General features: G+C 50.0%; 1 protein-coding gene across 3 annotated transcripts in view; it reads right to left on the bottom strand.

The window, feature by feature from the left end:
- Positions 1-20,055, bottom strand: part of neil1 (nei-like DNA glycosylase 1) — a 45,082-nt gene extending 25,027 nt beyond the window's left edge. For all 3 annotated transcript variants that reach the window (XM_038784170.1, XM_038784171.1, XM_038784172.1), the window contains exons 1-4: positions 19,847-20,055; positions 8,961-9,446; positions 6,010-6,129; positions 3,900-3,963 (exon numbers count right to left, since the gene is read on the bottom strand). In XM_038784170.1, the coding sequence (XP_038640098.1) occupies positions 3,900-3,963; positions 6,010-6,129; positions 8,961-9,433 (657 nt within the window). In that variant the 5' untranslated portion in view covers positions 9,434-9,446; positions 19,847-20,055. The remainder of the gene's footprint in view (positions 1-3,899; positions 3,964-6,009; positions 6,130-8,960; positions 9,447-19,846) is intronic.
- Positions 20,056-21,000: the final 945 nt, after the last annotated feature.

The following is a 21,000-nucleotide window of genomic DNA, read 5'->3' as shown; positions in this document are numbered from 1 at the left end:
AACAGATTTGTGGCCACTGTTATTGGTCTTCTAAGAACATAAGAACAAGGAGCAGGAATAGGCCATCTGGCCCCTCGAGCCTGCTCCACCATTCAATGAGATCATGGCTGATCCTTTTGTGGACTCGGCTCCGCTTTCCAGCCCGGAAAGTGTTGTACAATCAGGAAAGGAATCATCTGTGAGGTGGACTCAGCTCTACTTTCCGGCCCCAACACCATAACCCTTAATCCCTTTATTCTTCAAAAAACTATCTATCTTTACCTTAAAAACATTTAATGAAGGAGCCTCAACTGCTTCACTGGGCAAGGAATTCCGTAGATTCACAACCCTTTGGGTGAAGAAATTCCTCCTAAACTCAGTCCTAAATCTACTTCCCCTTATTTTGAGGCCATGCCCCCTAGTTCTGCTTTCACCTGCCAGTGGAAACAACCTGCCCGCATCTATCCTATCTATTCCCTTCATCATTTTATATGTTTCTATAAGATCCCCTCCTCATCCTTCTAAATTCCAACGAGTACAGTCCCAGTCTACTCAACCTCCCCTCGTAATCCAACCCCTTCAGCTCTGGGATTAACCTAGTGAATCTCCTCTGCACACCCTCCAGCGCCAGTACGTCCTTTCTCAGGTAAGTAGACCAAAACTGAACACAATACTGCAGGTGTGGCCTCACTAACACCTTATACAATTGCAGCATAACCTCCCTAGTCTTAAACTCCATCCCTCTAGCAATGAAGGACAAAATTCCATTCGCCTTCTTAATCACCTGTAAACCAACTTTTTGCCACTCATGCACTAGCACACCCAGGTCTCTCTGCACAGCGGCATGTTTTAATATTTTATCGTTTAAATAATAATCCCGTTTGCTGTTATTCCTACCAAAATGGATAACCTCACATTTGTGAACATTGTATTCCATCTGCCAGACCCGAGCCCATTCACTTAACCTATCCAAATCCCTCTGCAGACTTCTAGTATCCTCTGCACTTTTTGCTTTACCACTCATCTTAGTGTCGTCTGCAAACTTGGACACATTGCCCTTGGTCCCCTTGTCTAACGTACTGAATATAAGCTGCCTCTCAGCTGTGGTGGGATTTGAGTTTACGTTTCCAGGTCGCTAGTCAAAGTAATTTGGGGAGGTAGTGGCGTGGAACAGAATTCCTGCAGCGCAGAAGGAGGCCATTCGGCCCATCAGTCTGCAACGACCCTATCCCCCGTAGCCCTACCTAACCTGCACATCTTTGGACACCCAAGGGGCAATTTAGGTTGGCCAATTCAGATGTGCAGCTTTGGTGGGGTTATGAAGTTACAGGGGTAAGGGCGGGGGCGCGGGGCTGGGTAGGGTGCTCCTTCGACGGGCCGGTGCAGACCCGACAGGCCGAATGGCCTCCTTCTGCACTGTCGGAATCCTATGACTTCGAGATAGGCAATAAATGCTGACCCAGCCGGCAACACACACATCCCAATGACCGAATAAATAAAAAAGACCAGTCAACTAACATAAGCGTTACGCTAGAGCACTTTTGGGGATAATTAAAAGACTTTAAAAAATTAGAAGTTCTGGTTTCTGTCACCGTGCTGCACTACGCCCCACCCCCAGGGCGATGGGACATTAATTTCCTCACATTTTCACAATAATAGATGCGAATATAAAAAATTCAACAGGCAACTATGTGGAGCCCAACGCTGCAGCGAGATGTGACAGAATGAAACATCAAAACAACACGTTCTGTGCAACAAACACAGGCACCAAACGGGTTAATGATGCCAGAAAGCAGGAGTGGCAGATGGTGTTCACCTTTGATGTCCCTTTTTTGTTTTTGATTTAAGTTGCTGCTGAATGCAGGCTTTTTTTTTTACAAAGCGGGAGATGATATAAATGAACAGCCGCTGAGCCTGAGCAGCAGAATTCAGAATCGACACTGCAGCTTTGCTGCTTAGAGATCTGGACTGTTTAAACCCCCTCCCCCCCCCCCCCCCCCCCACCGCCCCAGTCCCCGCCCCACTTACAGAAAAGGTCGCACAATGCGTCGGTTCTGTAATCCCATCGAATCCCTACAGTGCAGAAGGAGGCCATTTGGCCCATCCAGTCTGCACCGACCCTTCGAAAGAGCACCCTACCTAGGCCCACACCCCAGTACACCCCGCCCTATCCCCGTAATCTAATCTGCCCATCCCTGGGCATGAAGGAGCAATTGATCATGGCCGATCCACCTAACCTGCCCATCCTTTGGACACTAAGGGGCAATTGATCATGGCCGACCCACCTAACCTGCACATCTTTGGATTGTGGGAGGAAACCGGAGCACCCGGAGGAAACCCGCGCAGACACGGGGAGAATGTGCAAGCCTCTACGTACAAACCTGCTACATCAAGGGTGATCTTGTTCAAAAGCTGCGGATTTTTTAAACATAAAATCAATAATTGAGTTGAACCCTTGCTGGCCCAATTGATACAGGCTCGGCGAAGGTTAAAAGCATAGCGAGCCCACGCTGTTGTATTCAGCTGCTATCCCCACCATGTCTCTCCGTGTGTCCGACTTCCATTTCATCCTCAAGATCAGATAGGTGTTACATATTCGTCCCAAACGCTCCTCCCACCTTCCAACTGGTAACTCTTAGTTCTCTGTCGCCCACAGAAGCACGAGGATCTGGAGGTTCACTCCCAGGTTGTGAGCGCAGAGAGGGGACAATCCCTGACTCCGCAAATCTGACCTGGGAGAACGTGCTCTGGGACATCGCTTTTTCTGTTCTGGAGGGGGTGGGGGCATGCTTCAGGTGAAAATGGGAGAGGCGCAGTGCACTCTGGAAATGAGCCACAAGGTGGCGGGTGCGAAGGTCAACTGGGCGGAAGGCGCGCCACAGCGCACTTGGCACCCTGTCCAAGATCTTCAAAAGTGCAATGAAAGAAAAAAGAACTCACACTAACTCATTATGCCAGCATACACCCCCTATTCCAATAATGCCAACCCATGCCACCTCATGTCCCCTACCCACCCCTCAATGGCCTCTCATATCCTCATTCCACCTGTGAACCTCTACCCACCTCCCATAGTTAGTCAAACCCTCCATGCCAACCTACGCCCCTTGCCAATGACCCCAGGTCCTTTATAACCCCTATGCCAGCTTAGTGCCTATTCGTGCTAACCCATGGCCCCCAACCTTTTGTGCTTATACCCGCCGTGCCAAACTACCCAGTATCCAGCATGGGCAGGCCTCAGGGTCCATGCTGAGATAAAATAATGTAAAGTTTGAAGTAAATATTGCAGACTTTTCTTTTGAAAGACACTCATTGCTACTGTCATAACCCCCAAAGAGGCCCATCGGGTCAGCCAAATAGATCTCCCCCTGGGGCTCAGGGAATATGAGCTTCCCCGTTAGTGGGCAGAGACCCGCTCCGCTGGGGCTGATAATAATCTTGTAAAATGGCCGGCCCAGGCAGGGACCGGCATGGTTGGTTGTCCCAACGGGACTTCGTGTGTGTATCTACTGCCTTGGGCAGATTCTTGTGACTGTGAATAAACCAGCGCTTACCCTTCCTTGTGGCTTCCTGGGTCGTTATACCGATAAAAACCAATTCACTATATTTGAAATGAAATGAATGAAAATCGCTTATTGTCACGAGTAGGCTTCAATGAAGTTACTGTGAAAAGCCCCTAGTCGCCACATTCTGGCGCCTGTCCGGGGAGGCTGGTACGGGAATCGAACCGTGCTGCTGGCCTGCTTTAAAAGCCAGAGATTTAGCCCAGTGAGCTAAACCAGCCCCTATGCGCCTTCAAATATTAAGATCACAATGGAGCATTTGCTAACTATCCCAACTGTAACCGTGAGGTGGGATTGCTCAGCAGACTGCCAAACACTCCAGTCCGGGACTGCGCCCGTGCAGGTAATTTCAAACCTCACCTTTTCTTTGTGCAATAAAGGCTCCAACACGGTCCTCGCCTTTTCAAAAGGGGGAACTTTCAACCTAAAGCAAAATTGGAGAGAGAGCGAGATCAATCACTCCAAGTATTTGCCAATCAGGTCCCCCCCTCACAGTGATAAAGCCCTCTCGATAGGTCCTGAATCGGATGTCCCCTTGCCCTGACTGCACGAGAAGTACTTGCGACATCCTGGTCCGCTCATCTTTTTTCGGCATTATGATCAAAATCGAGACCTGCCATTGCTGTACGAACACGTTACACCCATCCTTCAATTGTTGGTGCCAATACTGAACTTGCACAGCTGGCTGAGAAATATGGAACAGGATCAGTGACAACAAGGAGAAAATCTTCCAGCTGGAAAGGAAATGAAATCTCCCTTCTCGGCTTCTAAAGATATGATGTGGAGATGCCGGCGTTGGACTGGGGTGAGCACAGTAAGAAGTCTGACAACACCAGGTTAAAGTCCAACAGGTTTGTTTCAAATCACTAGCTTTCGGAGCGCAGCTCCTTCCTCCAGTGAATCATTCACCGGAGGAAGGAGCAGCGCTCCGAAAGCTAGTGTTCGAAACAAACCTGTTGGACTTTAACCTGGTGTTGTAAGACTTCTTACTCTAAAGATATGAACATCTTTACAGGGCTGTTTCATTGCTTCTGTTAATATTGTAAACGCTGTAACAATTGAGTGCGTGCCCTAGTTGTCATTAAGAGCAGCTGGGATTAATTGGGGAAAGGTTAGGCCGATTGCGAGCCCGTTTCGCACTCGGCGCGGAGGGGGGAGGGGGGGGGACGGACCTCCTCTTGAACCTGCTTCTGGCAAAAGTTGCAATCAACAGGTCCAGGCAGCAAGGAATTGTGGGGGGGGGGGGGGGGAGGTCATCTGGCCCCACTGTCTGTCCTCTACCATGGCTGCATTTGTGGCTAAGTGGCTCTGAAATGAAAATCGCTTATTGTCACAAGTAGGCTTCGATGAAGTTACTGTGCAAAGCCCCTAGTCGCCACATTCCGGCGCCTGTTTGGGGAGGCTGTTACGGGAATCGAACCGTGCTGCTGGCCTGCCTTGGTCTGCTTTCAAAGCCAGGGATTTAGCCCAGTGAGCTAAACAGCCCCTGGGAGAGGGAGAACGCAGTATCCACTGGTACTCTCGAGGTGCCCCATGCCCAGTGGGCACCACGGGGATTGGCATGCTTTACCCACCCCGTTAATCTTCCTTTTAAAGTTTTGCTTTTTTATTACAGTTCCCCTTTAAGGGGCTGTCACTCCTGTTAATTGGTTCACAAAAGTACAGAGAACCAGTTTCCACCTGTGGGGGTAAAAGGCTGCGTGAAAGGGAAATGTTACTCGTAATTATGCAAGGATTTGTGAGTGAACTTATGCAGAAGGCCAACAGGTTATAGCTTCCTCCTCTGCCTGAAGGATATTCAGCCACCGAGGAACCCATATTCATAGAATTTTACAGTGCAGAAGGAGGCCATTCGGCCGATCGAGTCTGCACCGGCTCTTGGAAAGACCACCCTACCCAAGGTCAACACCCCCACCCTATCCCCATAACCCAGTAACCCCGCCCAACACTAAGGGCAATTTATCATGGCCAATCCGCCTAACCTGCACATCTTTGGACTGTGGGAGGAAACCGGAGCACCCGGAGGAAACCCACGCACACACGGGGAGGATGTGCAGACTCCACACAGACAGTGACCCAGCGGGGAATCGAACCTGGGACCCTGGAGCTGCGAAGCAATTGTGCTATCCACAGGCAACGATACAAGTCTCATTCACAAAAGATGATTGCTTTTATAAACAGTCCTCGCCTCACCTTCCGGTCGCCTTCAAGCTCTTGGGAAATGTTAGCCGTGATTTCCCGCCGATATCGGGTAAAGGCCCATGTCCGGCGGGAAAAGCAGCGCTGAGGCCGCTGACGGGAATGGCGGATTTTTCCGGCATATAGTCCAGGACTGAGAAAAAAAGATACTGGGGCGGCACAGTGGGCCACTCAAGAGGACTATCCAGCCGACAGATCGCTCTGGAGAAATACTGAAGCAGACGGGTTTGGGCAAGAGTCAAAATGGGACGAACCTTTCCTCTTCCCTCACCTGAACAATATCTCGGCTCGGAGGTAATTCCCAATCCCGTTAAAGTATTTCTGATTCAACAGCACTTCGCAGATGGGCTTGTCAAAGGCCTTCTCAGGTAGATTTGACAGCACGTTCGACCTGCGATAGGTAACAGGAAAAGATAAAAAATTAAACTTGCAGCTGCAAAACACAAATAAGAAAAGTGTCAAAGGCCGAAAAGATTTTTCGGACCGCCCGCTCCCCGCAGCGGAGGCATGTTACGATACCCATTTTACATTAGGAAAACGGACAAAACCCGGCAACAATGTTTTTGTTGTTGTGAGGAACGAACACTTCGCCCCTAGGAGTGACTCCACTGACAAATAGGGACTTTTTGTATTGAAGTTATTAACACGGGATTAACCCCATCAACATCCAAGTAAAAAACAGCTTTACAATGAACAGTTCTTTCAATAAAATAAAGGAAGGTTTACTTTCCCATCTACTTCTAAAATTTCAACTGAGCAAAATCCACACACCCACACAGGTCAAATGCCACTTATTAATAAAGTTAACACTAAAGTGGCTGACAGATTTATTCGCAATGTCCCTGAGGGAGAAGCTTTCAGAAGTCAGTCTGAGAAACACACCTCCTTTCCTCAGAACGCAGAGCTGAACGAAAAACAACAGACACAGGGCAGGGCTGAAAACGAAACTAAAAACAGCATACATAGGGAAGGGCTGAAAACGAAACTAAAAACAAACACAGGCAGGGCTGAAAACGAGACTAAAAACAGCAGACACAGGGAGGGCTGAAAACGAAACTAAAAACAGCAGACACAGGGCAGGGCTGAAAACGAAACTAAAAACGGCAGACACAGGGCAGGGCTGAAAACGAAACTAAAAACGGACATGGGCAGGGCTGAAAACAAAACTGAAAACAACAGACACGGCAGGGCTGAAAGCGAAACTAAAAACGGACACGGGCAGGGCTGAAAATGAAACTAAAAACGGACACGGGCAGGGCTGAAAACAAAACTAAAAACGGACACGGGCAGGGCTGAAAATGAAACTAAAAACAGTCAGCCCCGCCCATGAGTGTCATCACAGCTTGCCTTGCTGTAAACCTCTTAATCACAGCTTGAGCAGACGGATAATCTGGTTACCTTAACCTAAGTTCTTTTAATAACATTACTGCAACGGACATATAATATATTTATAAACATTTCCAACAGGTGGCTCGCAATTGACCGCCAGGCGGGACCTTCTGGTCCTGCCACAGTCTGGGGTGGTTTTGGATGGCTCGTCCGTTCTAATGCCGTTGAACCTGCCACGGGGGGGGGGGGGGGGGGGGGAGGGGGGGGGAAAGAGCGGGAATCCCGCTCAAAGAGAAAGGTAAAGAAATATAAATACACTAATTATAACAGCATTGCAGGTGTATCTACACCACACGGACTACAATGGTCCACAAAGGCAGCTCACCACCACCTTCTGAAGGGGCAATTAGGGATGAGCAATGAATGCTGGGCCTGGTCAGCGATGCCCTCATCCCGCAATTGAATAAAACGTTAAAAACTTAGTCTGAAAGCTGCCAGAGAGATTGTTTGTTAATAATTACCCTGCACCGTGTCATTCAAAGGGCACCTAGACAGAAATGAACAAGGACTAAGGGACACAGATTTTATTTTGAGGCAAAAGATGAGGGGAAGAAGTTTTTGACGCAGTGGGGGCTAAATGACCTGGAACTCACTGTCTGCGAGGATGGTGGGAGCGGAGATAATGAAGCATTTGGAAGGGACGTTGGATGGATACTTGAGGAAAATAAACCTCCAGTGCTGTGGGGCTAGAACGGGGCTGACTGGATTGCACGACAGACATCCAGCATGGACTCGATGGGCCAAATGGCCTCCATCGGTGCATACGAAATCCACGGCAATGGCAATCCAAGCAATGACACAAACAGCAACTCACAGGTAGAGTGTCATTGGATAGCAACACAAACACACAAACAATACACACCAGTCCTCCCAGGCACACCCACACACAACAGTCATCCCAGGCACACCCACACACAACACACACCAGTCATCCCAGACACACCCACACACAACACACACCAGTCCTCCCACACACACCCATACACAACACACACCAGTCCTCCCAGGCACACCCACACACAACACACGCCAGTCCTCCCACACACACCCATACACAACACACACCAGTCCTCCCACACACACCCATACACAACACACACCAGACCTCCCAGGCACACCCACACACACCAGTCCTCCCAGACACACCCACACAACACACACCAGTCTGCCCACACACACCCACACACAACACACACCAGTCCTCCCAGACACACACTCACACAACACACACCAGCCCTCCCAGACACACCCACACACACCAGTCCTCCCAGACACACCCACACAACACACACCAGTCTGCCCACACACACCCACACACAACACACACCAGTCCTCCCAGACACACACTCACACAACACACACCAGTCCTCCCACACACACACCCATACACAACACACACCAGACCTCCTAGACACACTCACACACATCAGTCCTCCCAGACGCACCCACACACAACACACACCAGTCCTCCCACACACACCCATACACAACACACACCAGACCTCCTACACACACTCACACACACCAGTCCTCCCAGACACACAACACACACCAGTCCTCCCAGACACACCCACACACAACACACGCCAGTCCTCCCAGACACACTCACACAACACACACCAGTCCTCCCAGACACACCCACACAACACACACCAGTCCTCCCAGACACACCCACACACAACACACACCAGTCCTCCCACACACCAGTCCTCCCACACACACCCACACACCAGTCCTCCCACACACCAGTCCTCCCAGACACACCCACACACAACACCCACTCACCCAGCCAGAGAAGCTAGGATGTCACTGGGAAAAGAAGGACACTTATACCTGAACTTCTCATATTCGAGCAGCACACACGGCCCTCTGTCCGGCTGCCAGGTACCATTGACCTCCCAACTCCCAAATCTCCTCGGGTCAACGAAGCACAACACCTGCGCGGGCTTCCCTTTGGTGAAGAACTTGAGGTGAGCGTGTTTCGGGACCTCGTCCTCGTCGGTCAGCTTGAAGGACCCGGACATTCCGAAGCGGAAGGTTACATCCATTGGCGCCGGCAAGCTGTCCTCGTCCTCCGTCGCGGCTGGCTTCATGTCCTCCTTCCCATCCTCCTCCTTGATGGGGGTAAGGGTCAGCTTGACCTCCTTCCCTCTCGACACGGCGGAGATGAGGTAGGCGTCGCACTTGAAGGGCACCTCGCCGTTTTTGCTCACCGCGGATTTTTCCACTTGCCCTGTGAACACTGTGCCGCTACCGACCCGGTTAACAAATCTGCTGGCCAAGTGCAGCTCGGGTCCTTCAGGCATTTTGAAGTCCAATCTAGAAATATCAATAAAAACACAGTGATCAGGGCAGGAGGCAATGGACTGGGGGGGGGGGGGCAGGTGGAAAAGTAATCTCAAAGAAGCACTCCTCTCACGTCATCAATGGAGAACATTGATGAAGACAATGACCGATTGCGACCTCACGTCCCATCATCCTTCCCATTTACCCTCGATTCCCTCGCAGATCAATAATCTGTCTCACTCAGTCCTCGATATTTTCAGTGGCCCAGTCTCCACTGCTCTCCGGAGTAGGGAATGCCGAAGGTTCGCGACCCTTTGAGAGAAGAAATTCCTCCTCGTTTCTGTCTTAAGTAAGAGAGCCCTCATTCCGAAACTGCCCCCCCCCCCACCCCCACCCCCACCCCACCCCCAAACACAACTCTACATGTCTTTTCAGGTGGCTGCGTGGCCGTGGAGCTTCACAGACCCTCAATCCCTTTAATCCCGCAATCCACAGCCGACCTGGGCGATTATCGCCTGGCTGCCTGTGGGATCTTGCTGTGCGCAGACTGGCTGCCACGTTACCACTACGGCGGTGGCCACGCTTCAGAATAAAGTAACACGTTGGCCATAAGGTGCTTTGAGATGTCTGGCGTTTGTGAAAGGCGACTATTTGAATGCAAGTTCTTTCTTTCTTTCTATGATCTGGAAATTATAGTTAGGAGTTAGGTCATGTGGGAGAGGAATCCTAAAGCACTGATAAATAGAATTTTTTCATAGAATTTACAGTGCAGAAGGAGGCCATTCGGCCCATCGAGTCTGCACCGGCTCTTGAAAAGAGCACCCTACCCAAGGTCAACACCTCCACCCTCTCCCCATAACCCAGTAACACCACCCAACACTAAGGGCAATTTTGGACACTATGGGCAATTTATCATGGCCAATCCACCTAACCTGCACATCTTTGGACCGTGGGAGGAAACCGGAGCACCCGGAGGAAACCCACGCACACACGGGGAGAACGTGCAGACTCCACACAGACAGTGACGCAAGCCGGGATTCGAACCTGGGACCCTGGAGCTGTGAAGCATTTGTGCTATCCACAATGCTACCGTGCTGCCCACTAGCATGATATAATAGCAGAAATCTGGAAATCCTTGTTCCATACGGGATGTGAAAGTTGAGACAACTGGAGGTTGCGAGACGGAGATAGGCAAACTTTAGTTAGCCAATCGCAACACTGGATACTGTGTTGAGCCCCATTGTGATTAAATGGCTCGACAGGCCGCACGAGCAGATCGGGCTCCTCCTGTTCCTCAAGTTATATATTTAAAAAACATTTTTTTATCCCATCCCTGAAGTTACAAAGCTAATGCGCAGAGTGGACAGGGCGAACCTTAATCCATCTCATTGCTCGCTCCAACAAACAATTCAAATTGAACCCAATTCATGGTCTCCCCATAAGAGGGGTATACGAGGTCCAAGCTGACCAGAAAAGGCGTCGCCGCTCATTCTGGGCTTGGATTTAGCCAAAAGGCCAATTGATGTTCCTCAATTTATATGATTCGAATTCCTATTTTAAATATTATTGCAGCACGGTGATAAATACCAATACAAGGCTCTTCCAATGATTGCAAAGCCCATCGATAAGAATCTGGCGGATGCTTTCTGCACAAAAACTTCTACAGACTAAACTCATCCAAAGCAAAATCTCTTAATAATAATAATCTTTATTGTCGCAAGTAGGCTTCCATTAACACTGCAATCAAGTTACTGTGAAAACCCCCTAGTCGCCACATTCCGGCGCCTGTTCGGGTACACAGAGGGAGAATTCAGAATGTCCAATTCACCAAACAAGCACGTCTTTCGGGATTAGTGGGAGGAAACCGGAGCACCCGGAGGAAACCCACGCCGGCACGGGGAGAACGTGCAGACTCCGCACAGACAGGAATCGAACCTGGGGCGCTGGAGCTGTGAAGCAACAGTGCTAACCACTGTGCTTCATGCTCGTCACAAAAAATCCTCCCTCTTGCACCACATGTTTTGGGGTTTCATTTTGGCGACACGGGCCCCCATCCATGTCTTGCAGTTTGAAAGAATATTCCGGCAACATTCGTCAGCACAGTCCTGGGGAAAACTACCAACTCAACCCAACGTCCAACAACATAGAACGTATCTCACTGACAGTCGAGGGTGTTCTCGGGTTGGCCATCAACGCTACAACTAGGACAACGGAGTTTCTCATCTATTTGCCCCATTGTGATGACGGAGCAAGCACGTGGTATTGCCGTATGTGTATGTGGGGGGGGGGGGGGGGGGGGGGGAGTGGTTGAATGGAACATTGAGTGGATATGACTTGGTCATTTACAGAACCCCTACCAGTACAGGGGGAGGCCATTCGGCCCATCGAGTGTGAACCGATCCTCCGAAAGAGCACCCTACCTAGACCCAATCCCTCCCACCCTACCCCATAACCTCACCTACCTTTTGGACACTAAAGGGCAATTTAGCACGGTCAATCCAACTAACGTGCACGTTCCCGTACCAGCCTCCCCGGACAGGCGCCGGAATGTGGCGACTAGGGGCTTTTCACAGTAACTACATTGAAGCCTACTCGTGACAATAAGCGATTTTCATTTTCATTTTCATTTCATTTCTTTGGACTGTGGGAGGAAGCCAGAGCACCCGGAGGAAACCCACGCAGTCACGGGGTGAAGGTGCAAACTCCACATAGTCCCCCGAGGCCGGAATTGAACCCGGGTCGCTGGCGCTGCAAGGCAGCAGTGCTAACCATGGTGTCACCGTCATTATGTCAGGATAGGACCTAGAGAGCGGTAGAGGCAGGATCAAAAATAGTATTAAGGCAGAAGTGGGTAAGATTCTTGATTTACAAGGGAGTCGATGGTTCTCGGGTGGGGTGGGGGGTGGGGGGGGGGGGGGGGGGTGGAACATGGAATCGAGGTCACGGGCAGATCAGACATAATCTCATTAATTGACGGAGCAAGCTCGATGGGTCAACTGGCCTGTTTTTAATAATAATCTTTATTGTCACAAGTAGGCTCACATTATCACTGCAATGAAGTTAATGTGAAAATCCCCCAGTCGCCAAATTCCGGCGCCTGTTCGGGTACACAGAGGGAGAATTCAGAATGTCCAATTCACCTAACAGCATGTCTTTCGGGACTTGTGGGAGGGAACCGGAGCACCCGGAGGAAACCCACGCAGACACGGGGAGAACCTGCAGACTCCGCACAGACAATGACCCAGCCGGGAATCGAACCTGCCGCTCTGAAGCAACAGTGCTACCCACTGTGCTACCGTGCCAATTTGTCAGCTCGTATTAAGGTATGAATGAGAGTTTCAACAGATGAGCTTGGCGTGTACATACATCAGATGTTACATGTCCCATGTCATCACGTTACCCCTAAAATCAGCACTCAAAGAACAGAAGTGTATCAAAATGAAAACACAAGACCTCCTGGATTTTACAAAGAATGGCGTAGAAATAAGAGAAGAGGTTGAAGACTCCTCCATGCTGGACTCCCCGTACAATTCACACCATTTACCGCATGTCACAGCACTCTGCGTTTCCTTCAAAGATTATTAGATTTTCAACTGGATATGTTATACCTTGTCACAGCAGCTCCATATTTCTCATTCTGAAACTACGCGCAAACCTACAAATCCACGCTGCCAATCTTGCTGGCTGGCTGGACCATTCCAGAAACCAGCCTCCCGGGATTTATTAGTTGGGGCATACAAGACAAGAGCAAGGAGGTTATGCAGGGCTTAGACAAGACAAAGAACACAGAGGGTAGTGGGTGCCTGGAACTCGCTGCCGGAGGAGGTGGTGGAAGCAGGGACGATAGTGACGTTTATGGGGCATCTTGACAAATACATGATTAGGATGGGAATAGAGGGATACGGACCCAGGAAGTGGATTTCTGTCAAGGCCCCAGCAATTTCCTCACTAGCCTCCTTCAGTATTCTGGGGTAGATCCCATCAGGCCCTGGGGACTTATCTACCGCAATATTTTTCAAGACGCCGAACACCTCGTCTTTTTGGATCTCAATCTGACCCAGGCTATCTACACAGTTAGACACCAGTCAGAACTCAGCTGGAATATTGTGCACAGTTCTGGGCGCCACGATATAATAATAATCTTTATTAGTGTCACAAGTAGGCTTACATTAACACTGCAATGAAGTTACTGTGAAAATTCCCTAGTCGCCACATTCCGGCGCCTGTTCAGGTACACTGAGGGAGAATTCAGAATGTCCAATTCGCCTAACAAGCACGTCTTTCGGGATTTGTGGGAGGAAACGGGAGCACCCGGAGGAAACCCAAGCAGACACAGGGAGAACGTGCAGACTCCACACAGACAGTGACCCAGCGGGGAATCGAAGCTGGGACCCTGGTGCTGTGCAGCAATATTGCTCCCCACTGCGCTGCCAGATGTGAACGCATTGGAGGACGCGTAGAAGAGGTTTACAAGAATGGTTCCAGCGATGAGAAGGGGAAAAGGCAAACAGGTGGCACTCAGTCATGATGCTCGTTTGGAGAGCCGGTGCAGACACCATGAGCCGAATGGTCTCCTTCTGACCCGTAACAATTCAGTGACCACAGGCATTTTTCCCAGCCCGTGATACTCTGATTATGAAATCTTACAGCACAGCTGGAGGCCGTTCAGCCCATCACACCTTTACTGCCTCTTAGTCAGTTAGTCCCACTCCTTCATTCTCCCCACATAACCCTCCAATTTTGCCCTTTACTGCAATAATCCAAGACCCTTCTGAAAGTGACTATGCGTTTGCCAATCCTGTCAAAAACATGCACAATTTTTGAATGCCTCGCTTAAAGTGATTTGCAAACTAAACAAATATTAACCAGTTAACCTTCTCCGGTCTAAGGAGGACAATCCCTGTTTCTTTCATCTCTGTTCACTGCAGTCAGAGGACAGAACTCCGCTAATAGCAAACATTTGCAATAAGCTCCATGTATTTCAAAAGCTGCGAACATACTCTGTGTCGCTCTGTGATTACTCAGGGAGAATGTGTGTAATACCGCCCGTTTAACGTCACAATATATCACAGGCACAGCAAAATACTGCACCCCATGCGGAAACAGGGACCCACAGCGGCAAGAAATTACCTATTATCTAAGCGGTGGCACAGTGGTTAGCACTGCTGTTTCACCGCGACAGGGACCCGGGTTCGACTCCAGCCTCAGGTGACTGTCTGTGTGGAGTCTGCACTTTCTCCCTGTGTCTGCGTGGGTTTCCTCCGGGTGCTCCGGTTTCCTCCCAGAGTCAAAATATGTGCAGGTTAGGTGGATTGGCCATGCTAAATTGCCCCTTAGTATCCAAAGATGTGCCGGTTAGGTGTGGTTATGGGGTTACGGGGATAGGATGGGGGGGGTGGGTGGGCCTGGGTATGAACCTCTTTCAGAGGGTCGGTGTAGACTCGATGGGCCAAATGGCCTCCTTCGGCACTGTAGGGATTCCATAATTAAAAACGGACACCATCAGAAGTTAAAGCTCAAGCAATACTTTTAAAATAAACGCAAGTAATTATTACACTGGGTGTTTCACAGTGCAGTCACAGGGCGCATTCAGCCCCCCCCCCCAACCCCCCCCCCACCCCCCCCCCCCACCCCCCCCCCCCCTCCCATCACCACGACCCCTGCAGCTTTTCTCACATAGGAAAAAAACACCTGGGGAAAATTAAATTGGAGAGTTTGTATTGCTGGTGGTTAATTCACGACTGAAGTTTGCGGTTCAAGTTGAAAATAAACACCAGTAAATGAAGGCCTGCATTTACATAGCATCTTTCCTAACCGCAGAACATCCCAAAGTGCTTTACAGCCAACGAACTGCTTTCTGAAGTACAGCCTCTGAATTACTATTGGGAGTGTGGCAGCCAATTTGTGCACAGCAAGCTCTCGCAGCCAGCAACATGACAACCACCAGATAGTCTGTTCATTGTGGGAAAAAACAGAAAGTACAGGCTGATACTCAGTTATACGGGGGCTTTGGTGAGAGTACAGAGTAAGTACTGTGTACAGCATTCTAAAGTACTGCATGCCGTATTCTAGAGTACTTGTACTGCATTCTAGAGTACTGTGTACTGCATTCCAAAGTACTGTATGCCGTATTCCAGAGTGCGGTGTACTGCATTCTAGAGTACTGTATTCAAGAATGCCTTGTGCAGTATTCCAGAGCACTGTATTCTAGAGCACTGTATCCTAGAGTCCTGAGTGCTGTATTCTAGAGTACCGTGTGCTGAATTCTAGAGTATTGTATACTGCATTCGAGAGTACTGTGTACTGTATTCTAGAGTACTGTGTACTGTATTCTAGAGTACTGTGTGCTGTATTCTGGAGTACTGTGTACTGTATTCTACAGTACTGAGTACTGTATTCTAGAGTACTGTGTACTGCATTCTACAGTACTGTGTACTGTATTCTAGTGTACTGTGTACTGCATTCCAAAGTGATGTATGCCGTATTCTAGAGTACTGTGTACTGCATACTAGAGTACTGTATTCTAGAGTGTCGTGTGCAGAATTCCAGAGCACTGTGTTCTAGAGAACTGTATTCTAGAGTACTGAGTGCTGTATTTTAGAGTATCTGCATTCTGTGGTACTGTGTACTGCATTCTAGAGTACTGTGTACTGCATTCTAGAGTACTGAGTGCTGTATTCTAGAGCACTAAGTGCTGTATTCTAGAGTGCTGTGAGCAGTATTCCAGAGTACTATGTACTGCATTCGAGAGTACTGTGTACTGCATTCTAGAGTACTGTGTACTGCATTCTAGAGTACTGAGTGCTGTATTCTAGAGTACTGAGTGCTGTATTCTAGAGCACTGTGTATTGTATTCTAGAGTACTGAGTGCTGTATTCTAGAGCACTGTGTACTGTATTCTAGAGTGCACTGTCCAGTACCCATCTGTTTTTTTAAGTAAGGAAGTTTAATGGTTGGAGTGGTTAGGCTTGTGTTCACTAGAGTTTGGAAGAGTGAGAGGTGGCTTGATGAAGGATTCTGAGCTGTGCTGACAGGGAGAATGTTGTTTCCTGTGGGAGCATCTAGAACTCGGGGGGGGGGTCACTGCTTCAAAATAAGGGGTTCACTCATTTAAGATGGAAATTAGGGGAACTTTCTCTCTGAGGGGCTGTGAGTCTCTGGAACTCTCTCTTCCTCCAAAGGCAGGGGAAGCTGGGTCTTTGGATATTTTTACGGCAGAGCTGGATAAATTTTTGATCAACAGGTGAAAGGTTATCGGGGGTTAGACAGGATTGTGGGGTTGAGGTTACAATCAGTCAGCCAGGATCTTATTGAATGCAGGCTCGAGGGGCCGAGTGGCTCCTAATTTGCATGTTCGTGTGTCAGCAGTCTGTTTGATGCATGTCACAGCAGAGTTCGGTATCAGCTGGCGGCAACTGAGGAGAGTGTCGCCGCTCTGCTTCAAATGGTGCGATCATTTACGCCCAGTTGACTGAATGGGCAGGACCTCAGTTTAATACCTCACCTAAATGGAGACACCTCCAACAGTGCAGCACCCCCTCAGCACACACTGCATTGTCACCCTTAATACTGTGCTCAAATTTCCTGGGGTAAGATTTTATCTCATACAGGCGGCAGGGTGGTTAGCACTGCTGCCTCACAGCTCCAGGGACCCAGGTTCAATTCCCACCTCGGGTCACTGTCTGTGCGGAGTCTGCACATTCTCCCCATGTCTGCGTGGGTTTCCTCCGGGTGCTCCGGTTTCCTCCCACAGTCCAAAGATGTGCAGGTTAGGTGGCGATAAATTGCCCCTTAAATTGTTAGGTGAGGTTATGGAGCTGGGGTAAGGGAGTGGGCCTGGGTAGGGTGCTCTTTCGGAGGGTCGGTGCAGACTGGATGGGCCGAATGGCCTCTTTCTGCACTGCAGAGATTCGGTGACACCTAATAACTATATCATAAAATCATCAACATCTTAATATTAATGATGTGCTTAATCCATCCATTTATACAAAATGAATAGGCTGCAGAACGTGGAGTAAACATGCACTGCTTCTCTCTGGCTGCAGGTTGGGTGGTGAGTGCAGCCTCACAGTAAAGGGGAGGGGGAAACAGGAGATTGGAGCTCCCGGGTGAGAATCCCCAACATTTGCAGCTCAGCGGCATCTTGTGCAACTCACACGGGGAGATTTATTGTCGGGTCCAACTCCTGAGCAAACCCCGGTGCAAAACAGCATTGGGGCCTCCCAATGAAAGATGCACAGGCTTTGCAACAAGATCAGGAAGATGTGGGATAAAACACAGACAGACCCACGCACACAGAGCAAAGAGTGAAAGAGACTGCTGCGATTAGACTTTGCGATGCGATGGGACGTTTCGTCTGCTCAAACCCCAGGGGCGAGATAATCAGTGCTTCTGCCTCTGTTCGAATGTGGCTTTCATCCTCCTCACCCTCTTCAAAGCAGGGACTTGGCAGCTGTAGTCTTTCTATTGCACTGACCCCCTTAAAGGAACAGGCTTCATCTCTCCGGAAAGAGTGAGAGTGAGGAGAAAGGGGAGGAGAAAGGTGGAGCAGATAGGGAAGGGCGAGGGGGGGGAGGCGTGCACTGTTTCAGTTCAGTCACAGAGTGCGTTGTTGAGCTGTGATGGTAGACGTACCAACCCTCATGGCTGAGCCAGGAATCTCCCCCCCCCCCCCCCCCCCCCCCCCCCCCTCTCCTCCTCCCCCTGTTCTTCCCACCTGCCACTGGCATAGACACATAGAAAATAGGAATCAGTCCAGGACCAGTATTCTTATTTCCCTTTTTCTTTTGGGAGAGCCTTCGCGCCTGCTCCGCCATTCAATGTGATCGCGGCTGGTCCCCTATCGGAACGCCATCGAATCTGCTCCGCCATTTAATCATGGCTGATTGTTTTTTTCTCGTCCCCATTCGCCTGCCTTCTCCCATAACCCTCCGCAGCCTTCTAGAGAATTCCACATGTTCACCACCCTCTGAGTGAAGAGGTGTCTTCCCATCTCAGTCCTAAGTGGCCGACCCGTATCCAGAGTCTGCGACCCCCTTGTTCCTCCCTTGTTCTCGTCCCCCCCCCCCCCCCCCCCCCACTTCCCCTGCCCCGGACACAGGAAACCACATCCCCGAATCCAGTTTGTCCGTCCCTGTCCGAATTTTATACTTTCCTACGAGGTCACTCTCGTTTTTCTAAACTCAGGTGAACAAAAGCCCAGCCGATCCAATCTCTCCTCATACGGCACGACAGTCCTTCTCAGCCCAGGAGTCAGTGTGGTGAACCTTCACTGCACTCTCTCGATGGCAAATATATCCTTTCTCAGGTGAGGAGACCAAAACTGCGCACAATACACCGGATGTGGTCTCACCGAGGCCCTGTACAGCTGCAGTAAGACATCCTAGCTCCTGTACTCAAATCCTCTTGCTATGAAGGCCCACCTACCATTTGCCTTCCTGACTGCCCGCTGCACCTGCATGCTTGCTTTCAGCAACTGGTGTGCAGCACTTCCCAAGCGATCAACATTCTGTCCAACGTGGATAACTTCACATTTATCCACATTGTACTGCATGTATTGGAAGGACTTTGCCGGTTGTTGCCCAACCTGTTGGGCCGCGTTAAGGACACACCTTCCTTGGCCATCGGGTCCTGGGGTAGGAATCGAACTGGGAGGCTGTGGTTCCCACAAGACCTCCTTCCTAGCCCTGTATGTTATTCTTCAAGAGCAAATTCTTCTGATAATGTACCTCAGGGCGTCAGAATTACTGATACGCTGCAGTCAGGTGCCGAGTGACAACGCATCAGCCACGTGGCGGGCAGCCAGGAATAATAATAATACAATAATCTTTATTGTCACAAGCAGGCTTACGTTCACACTGCAATGAAGTTACTGTGAAAAGCCCCTAGTCGCCACACTCCGGCGCCTGCTCGGGTACACGGAGGGAGAATTCAGAATGTCCAATTCACCTAACAAGCACGTCTTTCGGGATTAGTGGGAGGAAACCGGAGGAAACCCACGCAGACACGGGGAGAACGTGACCCAAGGCTGGGAATCAAACCCGGGACCCTGGCGTTGTGAAGCAACAGTGCCAACCACTGTGCTACGGTGCCTCCCCACTCGATGAAGCTCCAGAACTTTGCCTCTAAAACTCTTAACCCCTCGGAACGGAACCCCCCCCCCCACCCCACCCCCCACCCCCCCCCCCCACACACGACAAGCACCTCTGATGACCGGCGGACACCCCAAAGCCAGTGAAGTGCTTATTGAAGAGTCGCCTCTTGCTGTGCCAGAGGAAGCGCAGCGGCCAATGTGCACACAGCAAGATCCCACACGCAGCAATGTCACCGCAACCGGGTAAAGTACTTCTGTGTTGTGGGATTGAAGCATAAACATGAGGGAGCGGGATAGCTGCCGCACTCTTTATCCGAAATAACGACATTGGATCATTTACCTGAGAGGGGAGACGGGGCGCTAAAGTGTTCTTTGTCGTCTTTCGGTTCCCGGGCCTTGTTAATAATTAGGCATTTGCAAAGATCAGAAGCTCTTCCTGTTTAATCTTGCCGTGCTGTCTGCTTTAAAAGCAAAATCAGGTTCCACTGGTTATTTACACATCATTCGCCCTCTGGTGCAGCTGTGAAATGTGGTCCTCTGGAACACTTGCACACAACACATTAGTTCCCAGCCACTGACTGATATTCACAGAGAATACAACAACATCTCACAGAGAGGGGGAGGCCTCGGTTTAATGTCTGAACTGCAAGATGGCACCGCCGGCAGTGCAGCGTCCCCTCGGTAGTGCACGGGAGTGCCAGCCACGCATTTGCCCTCAAATCTCCGCAGGGGGACGGGAAGCGCCGCGACTCAGGGGGTGGGAGATCTGCAGTCTGAACCACAGCTTTACATATTTAAAGCTGGAACGGAGGTGCTAATTATTCGATGATGCGGGGCAATGAGAATGTCACAGGAGTAGCGAGAGAATCTAATCATCGCCCCTTGACATTCAATGGCATTACCATCACCGAATCTCCCGCTACCAACGTCCTGGGGGGGTAACCGTTGATCAGAAATTGAACTGGACACTGTGTCTACAAAAGCAGTTCAGAGGCTAGGAATACTCAGCAACTCACCTCCATCGGGCATTAGGGGCAGGTTTAGCACAGTGGGCTAAACAGCTGGCTTGTAATGCAGAGCAAGGCCTGCAGCGCAGGTTCAATTCCCGTACCGGCCTCCCCGAACAGGCGCCAGAATGTGGCGCCGAGGGGCTTTTCACAGTAACTTCATTGAAGCCTACTTGTGACAATAAGCGATTATTATTAGATACAAAAGTCTGAGAACCCGCACGAACAGACTCAAAAACAGCTTCTTCCCGCAGTTACCAGACTCCTACATGACCCTCTTATGGACTGACCTCATTAACATTATTCATAGAATTTACAGTGCAGAAGGAGGCCATTCAGCCCATCGAGTCTGCACCGGCTCCTGCAAAGAGCACCCTACCCAAGCCCACACCCCCACAACCCGACCCAACACTAAGGGCAAGTTTGGACACTAAGGGCAATTTAGCATGACCAATCCACCTAACCTGCACATCTTTAGACTGTGGGA

This window comes from Scyliorhinus canicula, chromosome 24 (genome assembly GCF_902713615.1).
Source record: "Scyliorhinus canicula chromosome 24, sScyCan1.1, whole genome shotgun sequence".
In the NCBI taxonomy this organism is placed as follows: domain Eukaryota; kingdom Metazoa; phylum Chordata; class Chondrichthyes; order Carcharhiniformes; family Scyliorhinidae; genus Scyliorhinus; species Scyliorhinus canicula.
This window is presented reverse-complemented; position numbering and strand designations above follow the sequence as displayed.